We start from the raw sequence: 27,052 nt of genomic DNA, 5'->3' as shown, positions 1-27,052 counted from the left end.
GCTGTTGGAGATGGCATCATGCTGCATTGCTGTCCACTTCTCCATCTCATCCATCAATCTCACTGCAGACTTTACACAGGTCAACGTGGACATAATGAGCGGTCTTGTTGAAATTAAGTCTCCTTCAGAGTGGCAGTCTCTGCTCTCCAGCACCTCCGTAGTCATCGCCGACTGTATGATTCACGCCATTGCTCCGCAACCGGGGAGTCCACGCAACAGGTTAACTAACTCATGATAGTCTATGCCGACTGGTGCGGACCATGCAAGATGATCGCTCCTCATTTCCAGCGTCTCGCAAGCCAGCACTCTTCTCCCAAGAAGGTGGCCTTTGCCAAAGTCAACGTCGACTCCCAACCCGAAGTCGCCAAGGAGAACCGTGTGTCTGCAATGCCCACCTTCAAAATCTTTCACAACGGCACCTGCGTCGAGACTATTCAGGGTGCCAATCCGACCGCTCTCTCTGAGGCTGTTACCAAGGCAGTCCAGCTCGCAGGTAGCGGCAAATCTGCCGATGGTCTCTTCAAGACCCCTGGTCGAACTCTGGGGGGAGGTTCGCCTTCTGCGGGCGGCGGCTTCAACTACAGCGGCCTGTTGAACCTTCTTATCGCCTTCGTTGGCCTGTACCTGGTGTCCTTGTTTTCGGCACGTAACCAAAAAGCGGACTAGCTGTCAAAGGAAGAGAAGTTGCTGACTGGGTTTTTCGTACAGTTCGACGCGCAAAAGGCTGCTGAGCAGTCGCGGTTCAACGTTCATAAAGCGCCGCAGAGACCTGCTCCTCCACGCGCGTCGCCAGCAGCTTCTGGGGCTGGGGCTGGGACTGGATCAGGTGCGAGAGCTCCGGGGGGTGCAGCCCATCCCCAACAGAGGGCCACGTTTAAGACGTTGGCCGATCTATGACCGAAATGGGCAAGTGTGAGCGGCTTTAGTTATTTGCATGGCGTTGTGGGACATGATAGGATTTCTTCATTCATTCCAAATACAAAGAAGGTTATTGTAATGCATGGTTCAACGCGAAAACTAAGCGCTAGTTCGACTTCCAGACTATTGCAATGGGGCATGTGAGTAACTATGACAGAAAGGGAGTATTTGATCAGGGCATGTATCTGGCAATTGCGCTCTACACTTCTACATACTGTATTGTTGGTGTATACTTGGCAATAGGTAAATATAACTTTCCAGACTGCCAAGTAGGTTCACCACCAATTGCCTTACGGCCAACGCAGCTCACCATCGGCACATGGCAGCCTTCTAGCACGCAGTCTACAGTCACCGGCAAGACTCGGTGTCCCAAATACGCATAAATTTCAAATAATTTCTCTTCCCTCTGCAACTAGTATCATCCCGTTTTGAAGGGGACCTTTCGCAACTGTAATCACCCAATCACGCCAACAGCATTACAAAGTATCGCGATCACGTGATAACGCGATAAAGAAAAAGCTCCAACCTCGACCTCTGCGCGTTTCCCTCCTGCAGCACACACTTGTACAATATGTTGTAAAAATGCTGTCATTTAGAGGCATCCGACATGCATATTCTAGTTATGGCTATTCTACCTCGCTTTTTTTAAGAATTTCTCATTCACATTCGTCATTTGTCAGGGCGCAAAAAGGCTCGGTTTCAAACGTCACTGGGGGCGGCGCATTTTGCACAGCTCTCGCGGGGCGAAATTTTTCTATTTCCAGATCACTAAGAGCGATCCAGTTGATAGAGTCAGAATCAACAAGCCAAGAAGACATCGAAAAGGTTGTGCGGGATGCAAAGCAACGATTTCGTGACACACTACCGCGCGGCTACCTCAACGATCAAGAGTATGCGCTGTACGAACGACTGTATGGACCACCCTTGCGAGAAACCCGACCAGAAGATGTCGGAATTGACACCCATGCGGACATGGGACCTGTTCCCCCCCGGCCGAACGACGAGGGCACCCTGCTGCGACAGCTTGAAGGCGGCGAGTTTGAAGAGGTGACCTACAAAATCGACCGACAAGCACAGCCTATGGAGGAGTCGCATGAGATTGGTACGGAATACCCTGACACCAGAGAACACGATATAATTGAAAAATCTCCTGGGTATGTGGATATTGTGGCTCGAAGCCAGAGGGAACATGATGCTCTGAAGAGACTAGCGGAGGACTTTGAATCCGCTCAGAAGAGCAGAGTCCAGAAAGAAGATGAGAAAGTGGACATAGAGGAAGAAGGTATGGAAGAGGATGGAACTTCGTCCTGGCTGCCGGAAGAAGAGCAAGTGTTTGGCGAACGAGAGTTGGGAGAAACCAGGCGATTCCATCGATACACTCTGGAGGGCAGGTTTCACGGTAGCCCTGTGGAAATACCGCTGCCCAGAGACGAGTTGATATCACCTATCCGGGAACTTCTGGAGCGAACTCATCTGAAACATGTCAAACAAGCCGCGGAGGCAGCCTTTGGCGGACCGGGTCTCCCAACCTCGCCCTCCACGCCCGAAGGACGCAAAAATGGCCTGATGGGAGGAGTTGGGCTCCCTCCTGATCAGCGACAGATGTCTGAAATTGAAGCAGATGCGTTCCTCGCGGGCTATCTACCTCCGGCATACGTTTCGATCATGTCGATTCTACGAGAAGTCCGGAAGCGAGTAGGCAGTGAATGGATACAATCTCGCCTCAAGCAGGGCGAGCAGGGCGGGTTAAGCGTCTTGGATGCAGGTGCTGGCGGTGCTGGCTTAATCGCGTGGGAGCAAATCGTCAATGCCGAATGGGATTTGCTCAAGGAGAAGGGCGAGGTCAGAGGGCCCCAGCCAACGGGCAAGAAGACGGTTATTGCAGCTTCAGATCGCCTCAGGTACCGCCTGAAGAACTTTTTACACAACACGACATTTTTGCCACGGCTGCCCGACTACGAACACTCGGGTGAAATGCAAGGTGAACATCTTGACGCCGGAACCAAGCCACAGACTCGAAAGAGCTTTGACATCATCATTGCTTCGCACCTGTTCCTCAAGGAGAAGCAGGAACACTACAGACAGGCTATTCTCAACAACCTCTGGAGTCTGCTTGATAAGAACGGCGGTGTTCTCATCGTCATTGAAAAGGCACACCCCAGAGGCTTCGAGGCGGTGGCTCATGTTCGAGACACTGTCCTCAACCAGTTCCTCCTCCCACAGTCTGGGGAAGCCAGAGTCAGTGCCGAAGACTTCAACCCAGCATATCATCGGGAGCTTGAGCCGGGCCACATCATCGCGCCATGCTCCAACCACGGGCCATGCCCCATGTATAAGGAATCCGGCAAGAGCAAGGGCCGCAAGGATTACTGCCACTTCAACCAGCGCTTCGTGCAGCCGTCATTCTACAGCCAGATGCTCGGAAAGCATGCAAACAACCAGGGCGAAGTCGAGTTCAGCTACGTTGCGATCCGGCGAGGCTCGCCCAGGAGCAGCCAGCTCACGGGGCCAGAAGCCACGGCGCTAGCATTCCAAGGCTACGAGAAATCACAAGAACATCCCGACATGCAAACACTGCCGCGACTTGTCCTGCCGCCGCTCAAGCGTAAAGGCCACGTAACACTGGATCTCTGCACGCCAGAAGGCAAGATTGAGAGGTGGACGGTGCCCAAGAGTTTCAGCAAGCTCGCCTACCACGATGCGCGAAAGTCAAGATGGGGGGATTTATGGGCACTGGGGGCAAAGACGAGAGTGGCGCGCAACGTGAGGGCTGGCATCGGCAAAGACGACGGAGGCAAACGTGCAGCGGCCGCCGACGGCAAGAAGCCTCGCAGAGTCGAGATTGCCATGGACAGCGGGCGACTCTCAGCGACGGAGAAGAATGCGCTCAAGGACAGGAGGCCCAAGAGCAAGGCCGCCAAGCAGCGCGACTTGATGAAGGAGCTGTTTGATGCGGAAGCCAGAGAAGAGGCACAACTAGACAGGGAGCTCGACGAGGAAGCCGAGGCAGAGCTGGAAGAGGAGGAAAGACGGGCACGAATGCGCTGAGAAACCTTGTACAACCACTGTAAAATATATAATGAGAGGCATCGGAAAAGGATATCGCCCCCAACGGATCTGTACTATAACTACCACGCAAAGCACATAGCTGAAACAACGAGAACAAACATCTCCGAGGACGAGCAAAAAAAGGCGATAAGACACGTCCGCTATCAATTGGACCCCGCGACGACCCGAAAGAGGGACTCACCAGGGGTCTCGAGGCTCCTAATCCCCGCCGCATGATTGGTCCGATAGCGGCCCCATTTTCCGGGGTTAGCTCAATGGCGTCACATCAGGCGCAGATTTGGCAAGCAAAAAAATCGGGGTATCGCGGAAATCGGCGAGCGAACAAGCAAGAATGATAAGGCAGATGTCGTCCAGGTGAAAAACCAACAAAATGGCGTGCTTCCCGGGCCGTCGGGGGCCCGAGTCTAAAATACACGGCGTCGCTGCACACAAACAGCCCACTGCGAATGCTTTCCTCCCGTCTATGCAATGCCAGACGTCGCCATGGCTCACGACACCAACACGATGCTCGCGGGCGTCTACTGCACCGACAACATCCACCTCGTCGTCGGGACGAACCCGCTCGCGGCAGCGCGCTGCACGGCGTCCCTCGCGGCCGGCGCATGTCCCGTGCTCGTGGCCCCGGCCGGCGCAGACCTACACTACAACCTGCAGACCAAGATCGAGCAGGGCCTGGTACGCTGGCACCAGAAGGCGTTTGAGGACGAGGACCTGTTCACGCTGGGCAGGGACGAGGTCGGGCGCACCGTCGACGCCGTCTTCGTCACGTCGGCGCCGAGAGAGGCGCTGGCGGCGCGCATATCGTCCGTGTGCCGGCGCAACCGCATCCCCGTCAACGTCGTCGACGCTCCGCTCCTGAGCACCTTCAGCCTGCTCTCGACACACACCGACGGCCCGCTGCAGATCGGCGTCACCACCAACGGCCGCGGGTGCAAGCTCGCGTCGCGCGTGAGGCGCGAGATTGCCTCGTGCCTGCCGCCCGGCCTGGGCGCCGCCTGCAACCGCCTGGGCGAGCTGCGCCGACGCATCCAGCACGACGACGCCCTCGCGCCGGGGGACCTCGACGACGCCCTCGACCAGAGCAGCCAGTTCAACCGCCTCGTGGGCGACGACGAGGCGCGCACCCGCCGCATGCGCTGGCTGGGCCAGATGTGCGAGTACTGGCCGCTGAAGCGCCTGGCCGCCGTGACGGACCACGACGTCGAGAAGCTCCTGCTCGCGTACCCGGGGCACAACTCGTCCTCGTCGTCATGGCCGGTGCAGCTCGACGCGGCGGCCGCCTCGCCGAGGGGCAGGATCGTGCTCGCCGGCTCCGGGCCGGGACACCCCTCGCTGCTCACGACCGCCACCCTCCGCGCCGTCCAGACGGCCGACGTCGTCCTCGCCGACAAGCTCGTGCCCTCGGGCGTGCTGGACCTCATCCCGCGCCGCACCCCCGTCCAGATCGCCCGCAAGTTCCCCGGCAACGCGGACCAGGCGCAGGCGGAGCTGCTCGAGACGGCCCTCGCCGCCGTGCGCTCGGGCAAGACGGTGCTGCGCCTCAAGCAGGGCGACCCCTTTGTGTACGGCCGCGGCGGCGAGGAGGTGGCCTTCTTCCGCGCGCGCGGGCTGGGCGACCGCGTGACGGTGCTGCCCGGCGTCACGAGCGCCCTCAGCGCCCCCCTGCTCGCGGGCATCCCGCCCACGCAGCGCGGCGTCGCTGACCAGCTGCTGGTGTGCACGGGCACGGGCAGCAAGGGCGCGCCGCCCGCGCCCCCCGAGTACGTCGCCAGCCGGACCGTCGTGTTCCTCATGGCGCTGCACCGCGTCGCCGGCCTCGTGGCCGAGCTGACGGCGCGGCTGGGCGGCGACGACGGCGACGGCGACGACGCCCGCCGCGCGCTGTGGCCCCCCGATACGCCGTGCGCCGTCGTCGAGCGCGCCAGCTGTCCCGATCAGCGCGTCATCCGCACCACCCTGCGGCACGTCGTGGAGGCGGTCGAGGCCGAGGGCAGCCGGCCGCCGGGCCTGCTGGTCGTGGGCGCCGCGTGCGAGGCGCTGTTTGAGAGGGAAAAGGGCCGCGCGTGGGTCGTGGAGGAGGGATTCGGGGGCTTCGATTCGGGGCCCGACGACAACTGGATGGCTGCTTTGCAGGGCGCCATGGGTGGTGATGCTTGAAATTGCAGGTTTGGCGGCGGGTTTCCATTGCATGAGCGTGCGTTGGACAGAGGGGCACACTGGCTGGAATAATTGGACCATTTTCATCGAGACACCCGAACTGAATGGCGGGTTAGGTACCTCGTACACACAGCATTGCTTGGAGTTGGGCATATCATGGGCATTCCACCTTTTGTTTATAGAGAGTACATCCCTCAACATGTTTTCCAAATACGTTGCGAGACTGCAGGCCAAAACGTGAGACCATCATTTCTATTTCGAATGAAAAAAAATCCAAACGAGCCTACCGCCACTCCACCTGCTGCGGAATCAATGACTCCCAAGAGCGAGTTATATACCCCCATGTTTGTCCTGTGCTGCCGCCACAAACAATATACAAGTCTATGCAACATTTCTACAGATAAATCTTCCCTTCTCTGCCCCAAAATTGGCACAGATGGCAAAATGCTAAGCCCCGTTTGTGCGTGGATCAAAAGAATATTTACAGCTCGAATATATATGAAAGAATAAAAAGATAGCCTTCCAACGGTCATGAAAGCCGCCAGCAAACTCCCGTGTGCCTAGTTACCACGTAAAGCTTTCCTCGATGAAGTCAACAACGGTTTCGCCCTGGGCAGCCCGTACAGCACCTCGTACGTCATCAGCAAGGGCGCCGGGGCCGCAGACGCTCACCACCATGGCACCAACTTGCTCTTGGACCTCCTTGGACACCAGAAGTGGGATGTTTGGTCGACCGGGGAACAACTTGACTGTAGTGCTGCTAGCCATGACATCGCGGGCGTTTTGTGGACGAGTCACAAACACCTGAATACGAAGGATGTCCTGACGGTTTGGTATGCGCAGGATGCTGTCCATGTACGGACGCACCCATTCCAAAGATTCATACTCTCGGATGATCCACACCAAGGTTAGTCGTCGAGTAGCCACGGTGCCGGCATTGTAGCCCTCCAGGTGGTATTTGAGGTACGACAACTGATGTGTGATGCCGGTCGAGCCAGCGAAGAGCAAGAGATGTCCATATGAGTCGAGGTTATGATGTCCAGCATATGGCCCTTCCATGGCTGCTCGGATGGTGACGCCCCCAGGGGACATTTGGGCCTTGGTAAAGAGCTGTCGGGTAAGCCCAGTCTGCGCTCCGATGACGAACGTCACAGAAGTCCTCGCTTGTTTCTTATCCAGGACGCCGTGGATAGGCTCCTCCTTCTCGTACGTGGGTAACAAGTGATCCGGACAATGCTCGACCCAGGCGATGGAAAACGGATGGCTCTCCCAAGACTTCATGCCTGAAAAGCGCAAGTAGGCGTGGGTGCCTGGTGAGATGCTCTTGTATCGTGGAAGCTTTAGTGTAACTCGAGTTACCTCACCGGGCATGGCTTCACAAAAGGCGTCGGTGAAGCCCTTCTTTGACCAATTGGTGTACGCCAGTCGAAAAAATCGAGCAAACCGATCAGCAAACCACAAGGACATGATGCCCATGATCCACGACAACTGCGGCAGGCCACCCGGTACGCTGGCCGTTGCACAATGGATCCAGGTGCAAACGAAGACGACCAGGGCAAGGAAGATGTGGAGATTGAGAAATGTTTCATAAAAGGCGTGGCGAAGAGGCGAGACAGAGGCGATTAGCAAAATAATCATGGCAAGCGTACCGACGAGACCCGATGCAATAAATGGCGTGGCGATGAGGGATTCGAAAACACCTCTCCAACCTCTGTCAGCTACGGCTGGAATCGTCCATGCGATGGTGTGGATGACCGACTCTGCGACGACAATGCGGCCCATCCAACGGTGCAAGAGGTTGTACGTGTCAAAGCTGATTTTGAGCATGGATATCAAGGGGTTGTTGCGACCTGCGAAAATAATCAGTGGCACCATGTTGACAAGCGCCAAGGTGCCGGAGCGTCCTCGCAGCTCTGCACACAAGGAGTACTTGTTCGGATTTGACCAGTCGAGGATGAACATGTAGGCAATATTGCTTCCAAGATAGCCAAGAATGACCAGCATGTGAAGTCGGGAGGGCAGTGTGCCCACGTTGACAGCGGATGAGAGCTTAAACTCCCGATTGTGTCGTTTGTTCCAGAGAGGGGCATAGGTGAGGTGCTTCTTGACGCTGGGCATCCAACTAAACTGCGAGGTTTTCCAGTAGAGCTGTTTCTCTCGCGGGACCGTCATGGCGGACACTTGTCGGAGTTTTGCCCACAGAATTTCCATGATGCGAACAACCAGCACTGCAATGCCGGCAATGCCCAAGGTCCACCAGAGAACATCACGAAAGAACAGGTTCATTGGCTGATTGACGCCATTTAGCGCGGTATAAAAAGGGGCAATTGTTGAACTGGGCTGTACCTGTTCAGATGCAGGCGATCCCCTAGACTCCAAAGTCTTGGTTACGTCCATCTTTTCTAGATTTCTAAACGTGGCGAGCCAGCGCCAGCGAAAACGAAGGGGCAGGGGAGAATCGAAGGGATCGAGGGAGAAGGAAAAGGAAAATGGGGAATCTTTAAAGACTGTGTATATAGGAATGGGAAGATTGAAAGAAAAGAAGCTCTCGCGTGTTGCCGTGCCTGTCCTGTTCAGAGACAAGACAGTCACCCGCTCCAACAATGCTCAAGACCTCGAGGGCTATAAGCGATCTCTGTTGCCAGAACAGCTACTAGAGAAAGCAAGCGCACCGAAGAAGGGCCAATGAATGCTCTTATGTGCTCACGTCGATTCGCATGATGGAATGGACGGGCGGAAAAAGAGTGGCGTGCAAGGCAATTCACGGCGAGAGCGGGTGGTTCAATGGCGCCTCCAGGTTTCGCCAAACGTGGGCACCAGATTTGCTATGACCACGGTAGAAACACGACACAATGTGGAAGGAGCGAACGGGACGGTGGCCTGAATCGGCCAGCCGCCTCCGTGAGAGAGAAAATGAGCCGTGTATCCGAAAAGCAACGAGCCCTCGTCGACGGGGGTCCCGAGCGTTTGTGAATAACAGGAAAGTGAAGGGAAAGTGAGGATGCGGTCAAGGCAAAGTGAAGTACATGAGTGTTGACAGCAAAACAAGGGAATGCTGGTGTATCGGCGGAATGCTCCACGCGGCGTCACACTCAACCAAACTCTGTTCCTGGTTCCTCTTTGGTAGATCCCTTGGCTCGCGCAAGAAGAGGCGAAACGATGGCGTTGGATGGCGTCGGACGGCGTCTGTTGATCCGCCAAACAATCCAAACCAGGCAACGAGACGCAAGCCAGAAAAAGTCGATGCGGTGTTTTTGTTTTTTTACTTTTTTGCTCGAGTTCGAGGATGCTGGGGGTTTCAAGCAGCGCCAGGCTGCGGAAAGAAGGGGTCTGGTAAAATAAAGCAGCGAAGCAACGGGTTGCGAAAGTACGGCCGATGACGATTTCGCAATATTGTCCTTGTGCAACCTGAGAAGGGATTTACGAACGTCTTATGTGGTGACGCCAAACGAGTGAATCAGGAATGAAGCAAACGAAGCTGCGTCCAGCCGCGCAGAGAAATGCCCAAGGTCGACGAGAGGTCTTGAGACGAGCCGGGGGCCGATGATGTTGGTGGTCGACAGGGCCAGCGCTTAGCAAGGCCAAACTCAAACTGCTCAGGAATGTAAAACGTGAGATGCTCGGATGTAACGCCAGAGAGGCTGGCGCGAGGGAAAGGAAAGAAGAAAACCCGCAGAAGAGACCGAAGAAAAAAGTGGACGAGACATCTCAGATATGAAGGCAAAAAGCAAAGCGCAATAACACAAAGTCGACATTTCGTGGACACTGGATGAAGAGCCGAACATTCGACATGCTGGGTCGACCCCTGGGCACACCCTGGCAGCAAACAATGGAGACGACAGGATGCACAGGTCGATCCAAGAAAGACCAGATGAAGAGTTCTTGTGCACGGGCAATGGACGGGCCCCAGCCCAACGATTGGCTGGCGCCGTCCTTTTTTCTTTGCGCGTCGCGGCCTGTTCGGCAGGGGTTCCAGAACAAGTGTTGCCATGCTCCCATGCTCGAACGAGATGAATGGGCACGACTGCGTATTGGCATGTTCACGGAGTTCAATGCTGCCCATTTGGTGTTCAGCGCCCCTCTTAGTCTTTTCTTCCTCAACGGCCCCTGAACGTCGTCTCCAGCATGATTGTCTACTGCTGTCTCTTTTTGTTCTTTTTTTCCCTTCTCCTCCTCCCCCCCCCCCTTTTTTTTCTTTCTGCCGTTGCCGCTTTGTTAGCCATTGCGGCATTTCGCTGAAGCGCCACGGGAAGAGAGTCATGGTGGCGGTTACGTCGACCAGATCCCACGCAGCCACGATTTCGACGGGTGCACCTGCGTCTTGCAGGGCGACTCGTGAATGGCTGGCCTGCTCTGGCTGACCACTGATTGGCCGCCAGTTGCTGACTGACGACGGGCCCTGACTGGCTCTGGTGCCACCAAGTAAGGGCCCCAACTTTTTGAAACTGTCCCCTGCCGCCGCTCCCCGTCGTCGTCTTGTCAGGGACTGCCTGGGCATTCGACGGCTGGCGGGTTCCATGGCGCACGCTAGGCGGCGGGTGGCTGCTGGGCACGCTTGGGTCACATGCAGGGGAACACTGAGCGTACCAAGAGTTTGGCGCCCCTCCAGCATCCATTCGCCAACCTCACGCAGGCACGCAGACAAGCAAAACCTTCGGTACCGTCATAATACCACGCATTTCTGCAGTCGTCCGTCGTCTTCAAACAGCCTGAAGCTATGCAAATGATGTCCCCGTGTCCAACGGCCTTGTTCGCAGGCCCAGTACATCACATTGCCGTGCCGTGGGTTCCGAAGATGCGTCACCCGCCAGTCGCCAGCTCCAGACTCTATCCATCTCCTTCACGGCTGAGGCAGGTTTCATCCCCAACATGATCGTGGACTCCCATCGCCGAAGCGACTCGCCATCGTCCCATTCATACTCCATCATTGGAACCGAGCATGTACGTGCATGGAGTGTTTTACGCATCATATGATCTGTTGATTGTCTTCATTCAAGTCCCACGTTTTGCTTACGGCCCTTGGTCCTGTCAATCTGTCACGTTCTTGGCACGACCATTGTCATCCAGGTTCAGAGCCCGCTTTTGCGGTACCAATAATTATGCTTGTTAACTAGGGCCCAAATCTCATTTCCAATTTGGCGTACAGTGCGCAGCGTCCTCCACAGCTCCTCAGATGCTCAGGTCCTCTAAAGTGCTGTCGTTACTTCTGACTTCATTGACAATTCCGCAATGCAGTGGTAGTTGGGGGCCGAAGCTGATATCCGCGACTTCAACTGTCAGTGACTGATAGGCTGTAGCTATCCTTTGGTGTGCCTCTGGATCCCAGTTGCCAAGGTCCTCCATAGTCAATACTAAAGTAAGAGGCTCCAAACAGTTTTCCCTGCTCGTCAAAAAAGTATACTCCATCACAGTCTCTTGGAAATCTCACGACTATTGCATCTCCCTTTGAAAGTTAAATTAATGGTGCTTGGCTTGGCAAATGTTGGCGTCGGATGTTTCTGCCTGTATTCTTCCCATAATAGAAAAAAAGCGGAACAGAATGACAGACGGTGGAAATGGACTTTCTTTCACCAGACAGGCTCCAGAGCAGCATAAATGTAATGATTGACCACCTAAATGAATAGACCTAGTCTGCAATGCAGCTGGGGCAGGATGCATGTCACCACGAGCACAGACCATACTTTGGCTGTGATCCTAAAAACCGCGGCTGAAAGCTAGCTGGCTGAGAGGAGACTTGGGCCACCAGTGAGAGTGGGGATTTTCCACCGTTTTAACTTTTCCCGACTGATCTTTGCCAAATTCAGCAATGATTTTTCACCGCCTTCTATGGTCTGGTATTCTTTTCATCAGCAAGGTCGGGCAAATCGTCAGCAGCTACGGAGTAGAAGCTATCAACCCAATTGACATAACTACATCTTTTATCAGGTATATCTCCTTATCTTACGGCATCAGCGGCCATACTAACTCTTTATTATTCTCAATAGTTCATCATGTCTTGGAATAAGTCAATAACGCTGTATTTTCTCGAGTTATTGCTCAAGGCCCGGCGGAATAACCCCCTTTTAAGTGTTAAAAAGACGGCATTTCGAGAACTATGCAAGTCATTGGTCAAGGACATGGAAGTAAAGTTTCCTGATGAAAATTGGACTGTAAAGAAACTCGAGAACAAGCATAATTACTTACGATGTTTCTGGAGGGCATTTCGCGATGCAGCGGAGCGGCCTGGCACAACGTACAATCCGGAAACAAAGACGCTGCGTATGAGCGACCAAAACATCCATCTGATTCGGTCAAAATACCCAAGAAACGGCAAAGCAGTCACATCGCAACCCTTACTAACAAATGACGCGATTGACTATAACGAATGGCTTGAGATTTTCTCCCTCGAGGCTCCGGCCGGCCAAGACTTGACCAAAGCCGATACTATAAAAGTTGGCGATGCAAATGTCGTGGAATCTAGTCGCCACTCGTGCGTTACCGATTGGTTGAAAAGATGCGCTCATAGTATGGACAATGCCTCATCGCCGCTGACCTCCGTTGAAGATGGCGATCATAGTGGTGATATTGTTGTCCAACAGCCTCGAAAGCGGCGGCGCACTTTGCGAGCGACGTCACAAAGTTCAACGCCTAGTCCGACACTGCCTGCTACGCTCCTAGACGGTCTTCAGAAGGGGGAACCCCAGCAACTAGCTGCATTCATCGCCCTCTCCAAAGTCATTGACGGGATAGCTAGACAGGGGGGGAAGCATAATATCATAATCCAACCAGTAGGCGCCGAGGACCTTGAGAAGGCCTGTATAGATGCGCAGAGGCTTCGCGAGGAACATGGGGTGACCCTGGTTCTTCGGGTTCTTTCATGGCTTCTGAAAGACCCGAGAAATGCGATCATATGGAATGCTCTCGTGTCAAATGAGCTTAAAATGGCGTGGATAGCTTCAGATTTTGGCCAAAATGTATAGATGGCTCGTCTTTGTAGTGGCGTGTTGAGGAAAATGTGGCCTCCAATCGAAGAACGCGCTGCCGTGCCAAACCCAGCATCGCCAAGGTAACGCGATTGGGGCACCACGAAGAAGTTCAATAAAGCTTTTCACAATGTTGATACTACATACTCACTATTAGACTAGCATCTTCTCCGCCTCTGCCTTCGCTTGACCGATGGTTGCGGGGAACCCGTCATACTACTAGTACGTTGGTCAGATAACGGCGGAAGCACGACACAGTGTCAAGAAACCAAGTCCACACTATTGCTGGCCCATTCGGGCATTTTTGGACATTGGAACCTGGATGCTGGGGCGGGCGAGTGGTGCCTGGACCTTGCAGTACCAAACAACTCGACAACAACCTTGGATTTCATATTTCAATAGTCGACCCCGTCTAATACAATCAGGACTGACCTGATACCTGTCGATTCCCCTTTGATGCAGAGAGATGGCTCAATTCGGCCCAAGACAGATTGTTACCTCCACCATGCCCCTGCATGGTAAAGTTGAACCGTGGACACGATTTCTCGCTTCGTATACGAGGTTTTTTTCTTTTCACCATCGCTTCAATGAGCCATAACTTGGGTAGCTTCTTATTGTATCGGGTCATGGCGATAATGATGCATGCAGGCGCCAAGGCAGGCATCCCATTATTTTGCTGGGAACTTACGTAAGATAAAGACTTCTTTCATTGGCAATCACAGAATGCGCCTTGGCTTCATTGTTGCAGCAGCGGCTTTGTCACCCGTCGATGAGCTCATGCGGCCGTACAACAATGGGCCAACAGTTGCAAGACTGCGTTCCCGTTGGAACAATGTATCCTTTGTGAAGAGTCGGCATTTACCGCTTATGACACCAAGCATCCGCTTGTTTGTGTACTTGAGATCTCGTCGAGTAAAGTGACTAGATGTGAATAATTTGACGCCGCCGAGCAACTATGACATTCTTCTTGAGATCTAGAGGACTGCTTGCTTGCCAGTGTGCGAGTCGCGACAAATGGCGGCACAGCCACATCGAGGACAGAGTGCCCAGCCACCGCGGGGCTTGCGAGTGATGCAACTCGGGTGCAGCCCGGGGACCAACAACGCCTCAGGCACCAAAACTTGGCCCCCGGGAAGTGACGCAGCCGAACTGGTGCCGGAAATTTCCAGGTCGCAGACCGGATCGCGAGCCGCCAGAGAAACATAATTGTCGCACTGCCATTGAGCTCGACAAGATGGGTGCCAACGCGTCAAAGCAAGAGGCCAATGGCCAGTACGAGTGGAAGGCGTAAGTCCAACTCGACCGCCCCCGGGGCTGCAACAATGGCACCGCTAACCATCGTCTCGAGCAGCTCAGGGCCTCCCAGCGTCTCCGTCGAAGTCCTCGATTCGCTAAAGTCCAGCCCAGAGGTACGGAGTACCAACTTCCTGATTCTCGTTCCTGATCCGCTTCTGGATCGCCCACAAGCCGCTGCGTGTGTCAATGCGAGTCGTCTGCTAACCAACACAACATGACAGACCGACGCCTCCCGCGCCAAATTGATCGAGCAGCATGTCCAGGCGCGCGTGGCCGAAGAGCTCAAGAAGCTCCAGAAGAAGGAATCCGAGGCTCTCAGTGTTGCCCACGAGAAGATTGCGTCGTCGGAAAACAGCGACGAGAACAAGCTCAGCAGCTTCTCGCTCGGAAAGGAGGTTGACGAAATGCGGCGCAAGCTGGATGAGAGGAAAAAGGTCCGCGAGCTACCAGAGAGCGTTGAGAACGCCCGCGGCGCTGTGATTCGATGCTTGAGGGAGCACGACCGCCGGCCGCTGGATTGCTGGCAGGAGGTGGAGGACTTCAAGGCCGAGGTGAAGAAGTTGGAGAAGACTTGGGTCGACAAGATCACGTCATAAAACAACGGGTGCTGGGCCGGTTTTTCGCCTGTCTAGGGGAACCGTATGAGCGTGCTCTGCTAGATCGGGGGGGGTTATTTTACTGGTATTTACATGCTGCTTGGGGCACTGACAGCCGCCGGATGGGGTTACGAGATGGGAAAGCAAGCAAAAGCTACGAGGCTAGCCGTGTACATTACTGCATTGGAGAAGCGGTATAGAGAATAAACAATGTACAAACCTGTTTGACCGTCACTCGTCAGCCGGTGTCGTGTTGAAGCCATGCTGCAACACTGTATGATGGACTTGTATCAACCAGGGCGGTCACAGTCTCTGACAAGGCGTCTTTTTGCCTTGTGGTCCGGGATTCGCCAGCATAGTACTACCAAGAATTGGCAGTACCATGGGCGGCAAAGTTGCACGTACCTTGTGTGTCAAACAATCTGTGACTCCCAACTCTACACATACGACCGTATCTATACCCCGTTCCCGGTTGCAAGCCACACCATCACCGACCACAGGCCAAATATATATACCTTTGCTCAACGCATTACACCCGAGTTACGAGAGCCCAGCTACTCTGCCAACAGAGCTCATTTATCCCAGAACGCCTACGCCAAACCAAAGTCTAATGCAACGTACAAGTCATCGGCACTCTCCCTCCCGCCATTATCCTCATCGACAACACCCTCCGCCGCCGTAGCCTTCCTCCGCAGCCCTTCAGCCCGCATTCTCTCCCTCCTCGCCGCAGGATCCTCCCACTGACGCCCGTCAGAGCCCATCCTGGCCAGACTCTCCCTGAACGCGCCGCGGAACCTCTCAATCCGCCTCGTGTTCTCGGAAAACCGCTCGTTCCCAATATCCATCAACGCCCGCAGATACGAGCCGGACACGAGCGCGTACCGCTTCCCCTCGAGCTCATGCCCGACCAGAGACTCAAACCCGAGCCCCATGGACCGAACGGCCACCATGGGCGCCGCCGCGGCTTCGGAGTCCGCCGTCAAATTCACCGCGCCCGATTCCCTAAAGCCCGCCTGCAGCGCAGAGCGCAGGAGCAGCTGCGCGTGGGCAAGCGAGGCCGTAAGAACATGGAGGATCTGTTGTTGTTTTTCACACAAGTCACGTAAGCTCTCGTTATCCGCGGGCAACCAGGAACAAACAGCAGCGGCCGTCTTTCGCTCACCATGGGCTCAAACTTGAAGTGAATCAACCTCCCCGTGCGCCGGGCCTCCCCGTCCTCCAAAGCCAGGGTCTGCAGCCAGTCTTGGCCCTGGACCGGATCGTGCGAGACATACAGCCACGTTCCGCCGGCGCCCTTGCCCCCGACGCCGGCTACCTGTGCTGGGGGCTGCTCATCTGCGCCTGCGCCGGCGTCTGCGTCTGAGGATTCTGCCGCCTTTCTGCCTTCCAGGAAGACGCTGACTCTGCCTGCGCAGCTGCTGGTCGTTACGAAGCCGTCTGTGCTGTTGATCTCGTCGATGAGGCGGCGGATGCCCTTGTCGACGGTTCCCTTGGGCGAGAGGTCCGTGTATTCGGCTTCCGGCACGGCGAGTCGGTCCAGGATCTTGGTCTTTTTCTCGGCAAAGGCTTGCGACGGGCCGGGGAGGTGCGGCCGCCGTTGCATTTGTGACGGACGGTGTTGCCTTTGCCCTTGTCTTATGTTTTCTTCTGTCTGGTACAAGGTGGCACTCGGGCGGTTTTGTTCACCGGGCGCAGGACCAACTGGGACTACAAGCAGTATAGTACTCGCAATACTAGCAACCACATATACAACGCGTCTTGAATCGTGAAGATGAAAAAAAAATTGTGTTCAGATATCGCGGGAGTGCAAGTACATAGGCTCGCGGCTGGCAAGTCCGTTTGTGGTCTGGTTCTTTTTCGCCTGGCCGTCGCCCACTTCCCGCGCACCAATCAGATGGCCGCGCGGGGTAACAGCCCAAGTTGCATCACGCGGTTTGTTCAAATTCCCAACGTCGATGGACGTCCACGGTGGCATGTACGGCTCATGAGAGGATTTTTTTTACAATTTTCTGATTGATTTTTTCGTCACTCTATGTTGCGCTAACTATTATGCACGCATAGGTTTCTTTCCGTCGAAAATTCCACTCCACGCACGCTGCCTTGCTCCAAACGCCGGGCCAGATACACTCTTGGACAATGCATCTTGACTCATAAACAAAAAAGACAAATCACCAGGAGCAGAATGTGCGTGCCTGATGAACCAGTACCCCCAACTCCTTTTTAGTCGATGTGCAGGAAAAATTCATGGATTCATTAAAAGAAAGAATGGTTTAGCTGGCAAAGGTGGCTGCCAGAAACGCACACACACAAAATGGTGTGTGTAGATGCCACAGGGTCAGGGCGGTCCTTTTTTCTTCTTATGAGACGGGAGCAACTTGCTTTGCTTCCATCTCGGCAACAAACTTGGAATATCTGGATTTCTTGTTGTGGATGCCACACTCGGTCTTGGACTTGCCCTTCCAGCGGCCGGCACGCTCATCCTCACCCTCTTTGACGGGGGAGGTGGAGTGCCAGTCGCCGACGGACTTGTATCCCTGGTCAAGGAGCGCGTTGTAGGGCACGCTGTGCTCCTTGATGTACTCGTTGACTTGGGTGAACGACCAGGTGGCCATGGGGTTGATCTTGATGACGTTGCGCTCCTCGTCGAGCTCGATGATGGGGATTGAGCCCCGGGCAGCGCCTTGGGAGCGGCGGCGGCCGTTGAGGACAGCCGTCACCTTGAGCTCCTCGTATGCCCGCTGGAGAGGCTCGACCTTGACGATCCAGTCGTACATCTCGTCGGCCGTGTTCCACAGCTCCTGGCCGTACGTCTCCTCAAACTGCTCCACCGTGTCCATGCCATCGGGCTTGAAGACGTTGACGGGGACGTTTGGGTAGCGCGCCTTGACGCGGGCCAGCAGCTCGTGCGTCTCCTTGAAGTGGTACAGGGTGTCGAGGAAGATGAGCTGGACGGGCTTGGACTCTGGGTTCTCGTCCTGGATCTTGGAGAGCATGTCCATGGTGGCGAGCCCGGTGAGCCCAAACGCCGTTGACTGGAACAGGTTGGGGAACAGGATCTTGCAGAATCGCAGAATGTCCATCGGGTGCATGGGCTCCATTTGCTTGTTGAGGTATTCGACGTGGGCCTTTGTCAGGAAGACATCTGGTCGGGAGGGCTCCTCCTCGGGCGAGTAGTCGGACTGCCCTGAGGCATATCCTGATTCGGGCTCGACTTTTTCGTCAACTAGGGACGAGCGAGAGACGGGTTCTGACATGACTGAGGCCATGGTTGTGTGCTGCGATGTCGAGTATACAGCCCAAGTGTTCTCTGTGGCTGGCAGAGCTCAAGAAGCGACAGAATCTTTGGGATGGCGCTGGAGGTGGTGAACCAAAGGCTTGCCGAGGGACCGATGCTTGCTTATATCTCGTTACCCAGGTATTGGCCCCTTCAACTGGCGGGAGAGATGTGGAGATTATAAGAATGAATCTGACGCTGACGAGTAGACAGTATTACGGCAACACCTTCTATGGGTAGAATGGAAGGGCAAAGAAGACGAGGGTACGGCTACAGGAAGGAGATTCCACGGTTGTTTAAGTCCGAGGATGTGTGTGATTTCAGGCGGAGGAAGGGGGTGGTGTCTATTCGCCCTGACTAATTGCGTGGTGCATTGCTTTCTCAAAACACACATCATACACTTTCCGACCACTTGTCCGAGCAATGCTCTGTCTTGTCGTCCACGGCCAGCCCCAAGGGAGGCCAAACGAAACGTCCGCTTTGCGTTTGGGAGCGATCACGACATCGACGCCATTGCTTCCGCGATGTTGAACGGCGAAGCATGATTGGCTGGTGGGCAGACGGGAGTGGCTCGCATTTTGTAGCGGGTACTTGGTTCTGCACGCAGCCACCCGACGAATCTGGGGGTACCTTGTACCGATGGTGTCACCGGCCTAGTTTTCTGGGGCTAGAGGAAGGGTTTTCTGGGGCGAGCATAAATGGATGAGAAATCATGGCTTCCTTGGACGGCCGTCGTAATGATCTCATCGCCCGAGGATGAAAAGGGGCAAGTACACGCCGTCTTGATGATTCACCGCATCGTGTAAGCCTGTGGAGGAAGGCATCTAGCAGGGCGTGAATGGAATTAGAAAAGTCGAGGCTCGTCGTGCACATGGAGAAGTAGGAACCGCAATAACTGGGATATTTCACGCCTTTTTTTTTTGTTCGAACAATTCTATTTTCGTGTAGAACATGACCCCGTCGTAACGTGCGGCATTGTAATACTTGACCAAGGACTTGAGCAATTGAGGCTGACTGACATGTGCCGCATCTTCCGAATCCAACGTGATGCCCTGACCCGTACAAACACCGGGTCGGGAAAAAAGATGCCACCCGTCCAAGTGCAAGACTGCTAAGTTTTGTAAACAGAATAGGCTCGTTATGCTCCAATAACACGGTCATGCCGAAACTTGAAAGCCTCACCAACACCAGAGGTTCATGCCAGTGGGATGTCGGAGAGACCCCGGTCTCGGCTCGTCGGGAGTCGTGCGGGTGTCGGCGCATGGCACCGAGCGCCGCGGGCAAAATGACGAACCGTCAACTAGTGTTTTGCTGTGGGGACTGGATCCAGGCACAACGCGAGCAATCCTAGACGGGTGCAGCAGAGTTCTGAGTTGAGCTCATTATGGGATTTTGGGCCCATGTTTGCGGTGCATGCTTGCCGGTTTGGCGTGCAGGTAGTTGGAGTCGCGATGTATGTGTCAATGGTGTTGATGCAGATTCGGACAATTTGGTGTCTAGGGTAGGTGATAGAATAGGCGGCGTGGCTCGGCACAATTACCCCTAACCCTAACCCTTGGTGAGCAAAAACACTGTTGACACTTGTTACTATTGTTAGCCCATGCTTTGACAGCATAAATTCAACTACTCGTGCCCCTATAGGGCCCTCTGTATATTGTGCTGGATTCCCGTGCTACTAATACCATTCGTTCCCCGTCCCATCGCCCTCCGGTTTAAGGAGGGTTTGCTCCGAAAAGCGTCTAGTGCCTCCTCAGATGTTATAGTTTCTGTCAGTCACTTTACGGAGTAGTCTCCATGAGCTTATTGACGAATCGACGACGATGCACAGATTTTACATGTTGCCAGGGACGCTTCTAGGCCCGTATTGGATATTTTGAACCCCCTCAGATTCAGATTCAATTGAACCAGCGGCACCGAGCTGGGCCAACACCGAGTGTCACAAGCCAGACTCGGTATCTACGTGCAATCAGCAGCTAGCAATAATTGATAACCAACACATGTGCCTGGAGATGTACGGAGTACTCCGTATTGTCGCAGCTGTTGTGGTGCATCGGCAACCCACAGCCAATCACTGACAGCCATCGCCCTCCTGCACAGCACTTGAGGTCATATCTCAACATTGTGAAGAGTCTGGTTGACCATTTGACCCCCCTTGCTCCTGTTCCTGTCAGTTCAACGGCTGCGGGGCGCGCGTTCAAGTGGCCCAGAGCCAAGCCAACCTTGGCAGACAAGCCGCATCACTTTTTTCCCCCATGTGGTGCTGCCGCAACGCCTGGGTTTCATCAGAGTCCAGTCTGCTATCTTCCTCGTGTCTGCTCACAATTGCCTCACCGTGAGCACCGAATCGCTCTTCTCGTGAGCGCTTTTCTGGATTCCGGGCGTCCAAAAGGCTGCTCGACTTGACGCCTGCCGGGGGAAAGAGCAACCGGCCCTGACTTGACAGCTGGTACGCCGACGTCGCACACGCAGCCTTTGGCCCAGTCACATTCTGGTCGTCGCCATCAGAAACATCGTGGCAGCCTCTCTCAGCATCTTGGCCGAGCAATCATGGCTGAGACCGCCCGACGCAAACCGTCCGCGGACCGTCCGCAGATGGACAAGATGCGCCGCAGCAGCTCTTACTTGAGCGACCACCAGCAGTACAGACCGCCCAAGAAGCCGGAGACGTACCACGGCATCGACGAGGTGGTTGAAGGCAGCTCTCCGCCCAAGCCGTCCTCCCCCAAGTCCGTGTTGCCCTTCCGCGGCGTGCCACAGGACGATATGCCCGCGACCATAGTAGAGAGCGGAGTGAGCCACAGCCTGTCGCATCCCAACTGCGCACCGCCGCCGGGACACAAGTCGGATCGCCTGGTGGCGACGTTATTCTACAAGGGCGCCTCGCCCAGCTCTGCGCCTGCCTCGACGAGATCCGCCGGCCTGGCGGAGAGCAACGAGACGCTGCCGCCCAACATGGCGCCGACCACCAACATGGATGCCTTCCCCCTGGAGCCCCCGACACAGGAGGCAGAGCAGCTGGACCACATCTACGGCTCGTACATTTCGCCCCTCTGCATAGCGTCCTTCCTGCACCTCATGTCGACCTTTCCCCAGCCCCGGGGGGCCGACGAACCGCACTCGTCACACCGCTGCCTCGATAACCCGGACACCCCGCGGATTGTAGAGCTCACGCTCTCGCCGGCCCCGTCCCCCGACTGCCTCAGCCTGTCTGACCTGCGGAAGCATGAGATGATTTACCGCTTCGAGCAGGAGTGGAACGTGGACGTCGTGCTGCAGCCGGACCTCGTCTGGAGAAGACACCCCCGCCTGGTCGTCTTCGACATGGACAGCACTCTCATCACGCAGGAGGTGATTGAGCTCATGGCCGAGACGATCAAGGAGCCTGCGGACCTGGCGGCCCGCGTGGCGGATATTACTCACCGAGCCATGCTGGGCGAGTTGGAGTTTGACGCCTCGTTCCGCGAAAGAGTCGCCCTTCTCAAGGGTGTCAGCGCGACCGTGTTTGACGACCTGCGTCCCGTCCTCGACGTCACCAGGGGCATTCCGGAGCTCATCAGGGCTCTCAAGCGACTGGGCGTCAAGACGGCGGTGCTTTCGGGCGGATTCCAGCCTCTTACCGGCTGGCTGGCCGAGAAGCTGGGCATTGACTACGCTTTCGCCAACGAGGTTGTCGTTGAGAATGGCAAGCTGACAGGGGAGGCGGTGGGCAAGATTGTCGGCAAGGAGCGCAAGCGTGATCTCCTTGTTGAGATTGCGGCCAAGGAGAATATTCACCTGTCACAGGCGGTGGCTGTTGGCGACGGCGCCAACGACCTGTTGATGCTGGGCAAGGCTGGGTTGGGGGTGGCGTGGAATGCGAAGCCGCGGGTGCAGATGGAGGCGGATGCGAGGTTAAATTCGGAGAGTTTGCTGGATTTACTGTACCTGTTTGGGTTTACAGCCGAGGAGATTCAGATGCTGTCTGTATGAAGTGTCCAAAAAAAAAGGACGTGTGATGTGCCAAGTTTGTTTGGGGAGATAAAAGCCAGGGGGGGTGGGTGACATTGGGAACTCGGGGAGTTGTTTGATAGCCAGGTGTTTGTGATTGGCATGGTTAAATGCGGCGCTTAATGCATCATGAGAAATTTCATAGCGTCTCTGAAATTGGGCTATCCCAAGGCAAGCAACAATTAGCTGGACATGTTCGAGGTCGCGGAAATATGAAAACGTTGTATATGGAAAACGGGTTCGGCCACCCGTTGCTCGTTCCATGCTCAACTCGCACAACTAACTTTACATGGACAAACTACACGCCACCCTCTTAAAGATACAATGTAGCCTGCCGGTTCTTTTGTCAATAGCCCATTGCGAAGAAATTCTCGTCATGTTTTCTGGTCTTTTTTTTTCCGTCTCCCTCTGTACGCCTGATTACCGCCCTTTCCGCTTTCCGCCTCTTTCTCAATTCTACACGTGCTCAACACACAGCCCGTTTACGGATATCCCTCCTTGCCCCATTTGTTGTACTTCTCATGCAGCTCCGCGGGCAGCGTGACGTTGGGCACGACGACGACGTTCAGGGCGCTGGGAGCGTCCTTGGGTTCCTTGGAAATATCACCGCCGGGGTGGTACTTGTATTTGCCTTCGCCCTCGCCCTCCCAGGGTCTGCTGGCGATGGTGACGGGGCTTTCGGAGGTGGACTTTGTCGGGGAGCGGCCTGCCGGTCGATATATTTAGCAATGTGTACGGAGTACCGGGGGGTTTTCTTTTTGACACACGAGACGGGGGACCCGGAGAGAGGACATACCAAAGTAGAAGCCGGCTCCGCCGAGGGCAGCGACCATGACACCACCGAGGATCTTGTACGTGTTAGTTTGACTTGTCTTGTTGTGCAAGCTTTCCCGGGGAATTGAGCTGCGGGCTTTTTGCAGCTATTGTTGAGGGACGCACCATAAGCTCGGGGTTGCGCTTGGACTCGCTCTTCAGGTCGCCATTGGACTGCAGGCGACGGGCGGTAGTGCTGAACAGGCGTCGGGGGATCTGGGAGGCCATTGTTGCGGTGTTGATGTGCAGAGGTTTTTGCGTTGGAGTGACGGAGGCCGGGGAACGTGGGTGGAGGTTGCAAGGCAAGAAAAGCCGTGAGGTCAGTCAGAGAGCTTTGGTGTGGCTTTGGGGAAACCGGCCCGGGTGTGTTCGGGCGGTCGTATGATTTCAGCACGCAGCTTGCGAGAGATGCTATTGGTCAATGGGGGAAGGACCTGGGGAGCATGTCACGTGGGGAATCACGACGGCCTTTTTTTGCGCCTTGTCTTTTTTTTTTGGAAGAAGTACGGAGTAGTACTACCTGTACGGCGCATCTATGATTTCATGCAGGGCTGAATGGGGTCAGTGACGGAGTGATGTGGGCGCAAGACGTCATGGCTACGTTTTTGCACCTGCAATGTGTGTTTTGGTGTTGTTTTTGACTTGTCTTCCTTTCTGGTTTGCTGCTTGGCCGTTAGATGGGGGCTGTTTTGCGCACGGCCAGGCCGATGTGCTTGTTATGTACTCCGTAAACGCGGCGGCATCATGAGGGATGATGCACAAGAGGATAATGTCCTGATGCTGCCCTGATGCCCGGGCGATGCACCTTGGACAGCATGAGTGCCGGCGGCGGTTTTGGTATTGACGGGGCCGGATGATCCGAGGATTATGCATGCAATACGGAGGATCTCGTTTGATGGTACGAAGTACGGAGTACTCCGTAGGTCTTGAAGTGAATAATCACGTCCGGTCTAATTGAACCAGACCAGACGCTTTGACTGTGTGATCACTGTGATGGCAAGTCTCAAGTGCTGTGGCTGCCAAGGGGCCGGGGGGGTTGGGGCCTGGTGCTCTGCTCTGGTCAAGTCTGGTCAAGTCAAGTCAATGCTTTGCTTTCTACGGACATGGAGTAAAGTCAAGTCTGGTTGCTTGCCTGGCTTGCCTGGCTTGGCCTAGATCAATGCACAACGCCTGCTGGGCCCCCCTTAATGACATGGGAACAATGCATGGGCATCCCCAGCGCCAGCGCCTGGTCGCAGCGGCGCGCAGAGGAGGGAACATCTCAGCCTCTGACTCCTGCCAATCGGCCGGCTGCTTGCCAACTTTGGAACATTTGAACTCTACTAGCGGGCGGCGCACTGGCTTTGGTGCGGCGCGGAAAAAGGAACAAGCCTGCCATCACTCCATCGTCGCCTTGGCCTCTTTTCCTCTTCGGCACTCCTCGACCGTCGTTGGCATCCTTGACACGCACATCGTCGTTAGCCCGTCTTTTTCGTCTTTTCTGACGCATCATCCATCGGCCTGCGCCGTCCGCTCCCTTTCGCCCTCTTCTACTCCGTGCTTCCTTTTGTCACAGCTGCACCTTTCTTCGTGTCGCTCCCTTTCGATGCCGTCGTGTCCAGCCAACCGTTGCATCACGACCTACCTTGCTCCCGCGACCAATCTCCCCGACTCTTCTCGACCAACCTCATCATCCCGTCTCACCTTGAATTGATCTGCCGCGTATCGCGACACTTTGCCGGGCACAACATATACTCTCTGAATTTGAGAGGCCGACCTTGGGCTTGTGCAACAGCCACGCCCGTGCCCGCTTGGTAACCTGAGCATCGACTGTAAGCCTCTTGTGGCACGACACGGAAATTCGGTTATGCTGTAGCGCCAACAGACGAGATCGCAAGGCACAGAGCATCACCATCATGCTCTCCCAAGACCCGGCGGACGGGGCCGTGTCACCAGGAGAAAGTAGTGGCATTCCCCCTCCTTCTGGGGGCAGCAGTAATCATCGACCCTCGAGTGTTGTCTCCTCGCGAATGACCGACATTGCGAGCGATGATGGGGGCGAGCCAAGGGCCAAAAATGCCGATCCATCTCGACCAGAAACCGCCAGGACCGGCACCTCATCCAAGGCTACCTGGGCAGGACCGGCTACGCGGAAGGGTCTGGCACCTGGGCTTCAGCCAAAGAGAGGAAGTGTTGCGAGCACAATTGCTTCGGCACGGGCACCTAGTTTGACCACGCGGAGTCATGTACCTTCACTGACCTCTGGCGCCTTCTTTCGCCCCATGAGTTCCCAGAAGCTACAAGCACAGCGGGGAGCTGGCTCGAGACCGGTCCCGATGAATCAGCAGTTACATCCGCCGCCCGCGAATCTCGACGACAATGAAACAGACATGGGTGGTAGCCTCATCGACGGAGCGAGTGGCGGCGAAAATACCCAGAGCATTGCTCAGCTACAGCACAGAATCAGCGCGGGACAGAGTGTGCGCCCCCCGCCATCACGGGGCACCGAAATGACCGACCAGGAGACGTTTGATCGTTTTATTGCCAATGCGAGCCCGACCACGGGACATTATCCCACGGCGAGCATGTCTGACAGCGTTCGACCCCTCCAGGGACCATCCGACCAGAATAGGGAATTGAGTGTTCATGTGGACAAGAGTTATAGGGACCTCGCAAACCTCCCCAGTCCAGTTAGGTCGACGAGAACGTTCCGCTCGAGTTTTCTTCTGCCAGGAAAGATGGAGCAGGCACAATCCAGTCGGCATAGGGATACCACGGGTGCCGAGAAGCTTTCCTCTACGGCCTCATCGCCACGATTCCCGAGGACAGAATCGCACTCGGGACCTCGGCCGTTGACAACAGACTCGCAAAGAAAGAGTCGGGGTCGTGTTCATCAATACTTTGATGGCAATACAGTCTTTTGCTTTGGCGGTAGATGGCAGAACACTAAGCACACACCCATCAACATTGCAACCGGGGCATTTGTCGTTATTCCGTGTGCTTTGTTTTACGGCTTTGAAGCACCCTGGCTATGGCACAACATTTCGCCTGCTATCCCTATCACGTTTGCGTATCTGACCTATATCTGCCTGTCTTCCTTTATCCATGCTTCTGTTTCAGACCCCGGCGTGAGTTATATCTCGATCAACCCTTGCCGTGATTGTAATGTGATGCTGACTTGGCGCAGATTCTGCCCCGAAACCTTCATCAATTCCCCCCAGTTGCCGACCAGGATGACCCCCTTCGACTGGGACCGCCAACCAACGACTGGACATTGGTCAAGTCTGCTGACATCTCGGCCGCTGCTATGGAAGTTCCAATAAAGCACTGTCGGACTTGCAATATTTGGCGGCCACCTCGGGCTCACCACTGCCGGCTATGCGATAATTGTGTCGAGACGCACGACCATCACTGCGTGTGGCTAAACAACTGCGTTGGCAAACGCAACTACCGCTACTTCTTTACATTCGTCACATCGGCCACAATTTTGGCCGCGTACTTGATCGGCACGAGCTTGACACAAATTCTTATACATATGAATCGCGAGAGCATTTCGTTTGGCGATTCCATCGATCATTTTCGGGTCGCATTTGCCCTCGCCATCATGGGAGTTCTTTCGATTGTGTATCCGGGGGGCTTGATGGGCTACCACTTGTTCCTCATGGCACGTGGGGAGACGACGCGAGAATACATTAATTCGCACAAGTTTGCAAAGAAGGAACGATACAGAGCTTATAGCCAGGGCAATTGGCTTAAGAACATGATTGCGGTTCTCTGCCGTCCTCGATCACCTGGATACTATCGCTTTAAGGGCAAGTATCGACCGGGGGATCAGCGACTCGGGCAGCATTATAGCCTACGGACACGGAAGAACTCGCAAGGTCTCGAGTTGGACGAGGTGCCACCAGGCTCACGAGGATTTCAGGGACCGGCGGCCTTGCGGGGAGAAAGTCGAGCATCATAGGTGGCGCTTAGCAACCGTATCCCCCTTTTTTTGGCGA

At 55.2% G+C, this 27,052-nt stretch overlaps 10 protein-coding genes across 10 annotated transcripts; 6 read left to right on the top strand and 4 right to left on the bottom strand.

The window, feature by feature from the left end:
• Positions 1–10: 10 nt before the first annotated feature.
• On the top strand, positions 11–3,966 carry trx (Thioredoxin; the record flags this gene model as incomplete). The annotated part of the gene is made up of 4 exons (XM_014687240.2): positions 11–173; positions 239–627; positions 709–826; positions 1,709–3,966. 4 exons carry the CDS (start codon positions 11–13, stop codon positions 3,964–3,966), a joined length of 2,928 nt encoding a protein of 975 aa, XP_014542726.2.
• Positions 3,967–4,470: 504 nt separating this feature from the next.
• On the top strand, positions 4,471–6,144 carry MET1 (Uroporphyrinogen-III C-methyltransferase; the record flags this gene model as incomplete). The annotated part of the gene is made up of 1 exon (XM_066130719.1): positions 4,471–6,144. One exon carries the CDS (start codon positions 4,471–4,473, stop codon positions 6,142–6,144), a length of 1,674 nt encoding a protein of 557 aa, XP_065986788.1.
• A 564-nt stretch (positions 6,145–6,708) lies between these two features.
• On the bottom strand, positions 6,709–8,541 carry FRE3_0 (Ferric reductase transmembrane component 3; the record flags this gene model as incomplete). Its single annotated transcript, XM_014687242.1, has 1 exon — positions 6,709–8,541. One exon carries the CDS (start codon positions 8,539–8,541, stop codon positions 6,709–6,711), a length of 1,833 nt encoding a protein of 610 aa, XP_014542728.1.
• A 3,593-nt stretch (positions 8,542–12,134) lies between these two features.
• Positions 12,135–13,103, top strand: G6M90_00g061400 (uncharacterized protein; the record flags this gene model as incomplete). The annotated part of the gene is made up of 1 exon (XM_066130718.1): positions 12,135–13,103. One exon carries the CDS (start codon positions 12,135–12,137, stop codon positions 13,101–13,103), a length of 969 nt encoding a protein of 322 aa, XP_065986778.1.
• A 1,237-nt stretch (positions 13,104–14,340) lies between these two features.
• On the top strand, positions 14,341–14,998 carry MIC19 (MICOS complex subunit mic19; the record flags this gene model as incomplete). Its single annotated transcript, XM_014687243.1, has 3 exons — positions 14,341–14,393; positions 14,458–14,515; positions 14,624–14,998. The coding sequence occupies 3 exons, from the start codon at positions 14,341–14,343 to the stop codon at positions 14,996–14,998; spliced, it is 486 nt and encodes a 161-aa protein (XP_014542729.1).
• A 590-nt stretch (positions 14,999–15,588) lies between these two features.
• Positions 15,589–16,601, bottom strand: TYW3 (tRNA wybutosine-synthesizing protein 3; the record flags this gene model as incomplete). Its single annotated transcript, XM_014687244.1, has 2 exons — positions 15,589–16,074; positions 16,161–16,601. 2 exons carry the CDS (start codon positions 16,599–16,601, stop codon positions 15,589–15,591), a joined length of 927 nt encoding a protein of 308 aa, XP_014542730.1.
• A 754-nt stretch (positions 16,602–17,355) lies between these two features.
• Positions 17,356–18,264, bottom strand: sA (Phosphoadenosine phosphosulfate reductase; the record flags this gene model as incomplete). The annotated part of the gene is made up of 1 exon (XM_014687245.1): positions 17,356–18,264. One exon carries the CDS (start codon positions 18,262–18,264, stop codon positions 17,356–17,358), a length of 909 nt encoding a protein of 302 aa, XP_014542731.1.
• Positions 18,265–20,819: 2,555 nt separating this feature from the next.
• Positions 20,820–22,241, top strand: SER2 (Phosphoserine phosphatase; the record flags this gene model as incomplete). The annotated part of the gene is made up of 1 exon (XM_014687246.1): positions 20,820–22,241. One exon carries the CDS (start codon positions 20,820–20,822, stop codon positions 22,239–22,241), a length of 1,422 nt encoding a protein of 473 aa, XP_014542732.1.
• Positions 22,242–22,741: 500 nt separating this feature from the next.
• Positions 22,742–23,300, bottom strand: G6M90_00g061350 (uncharacterized protein; the record flags this gene model as incomplete). The annotated part of the gene is made up of 3 exons (XM_014687247.1): positions 22,742–22,965; positions 23,056–23,107; positions 23,199–23,300. The coding sequence occupies 3 exons, from the start codon at positions 23,298–23,300 to the stop codon at positions 22,742–22,744; spliced, it is 378 nt and encodes a 125-aa protein (XP_014542733.1).
• A 1,667-nt stretch (positions 23,301–24,967) lies between these two features.
• ERF2 (Palmitoyltransferase ERF2) lies at positions 24,968–27,015 on the top strand (the record flags this gene model as incomplete). The annotated part of the gene is made up of 2 exons (XM_014687248.1): positions 24,968–26,179; positions 26,239–27,015. 2 exons carry the CDS (start codon positions 24,968–24,970, stop codon positions 27,013–27,015), a joined length of 1,989 nt encoding a protein of 662 aa, XP_014542734.1.
• Between the last annotated feature and the right edge of the window lie 37 nt (positions 27,016–27,052).

Source organism: Metarhizium brunneum, chromosome 3 (genome assembly GCF_013426205.1).
Source record: "Metarhizium brunneum chromosome 3, complete sequence".
Taxonomy (NCBI): domain Eukaryota; kingdom Fungi; phylum Ascomycota; class Sordariomycetes; order Hypocreales; family Clavicipitaceae; genus Metarhizium; species Metarhizium brunneum.
This window is presented reverse-complemented; position numbering and strand designations above follow the sequence as displayed.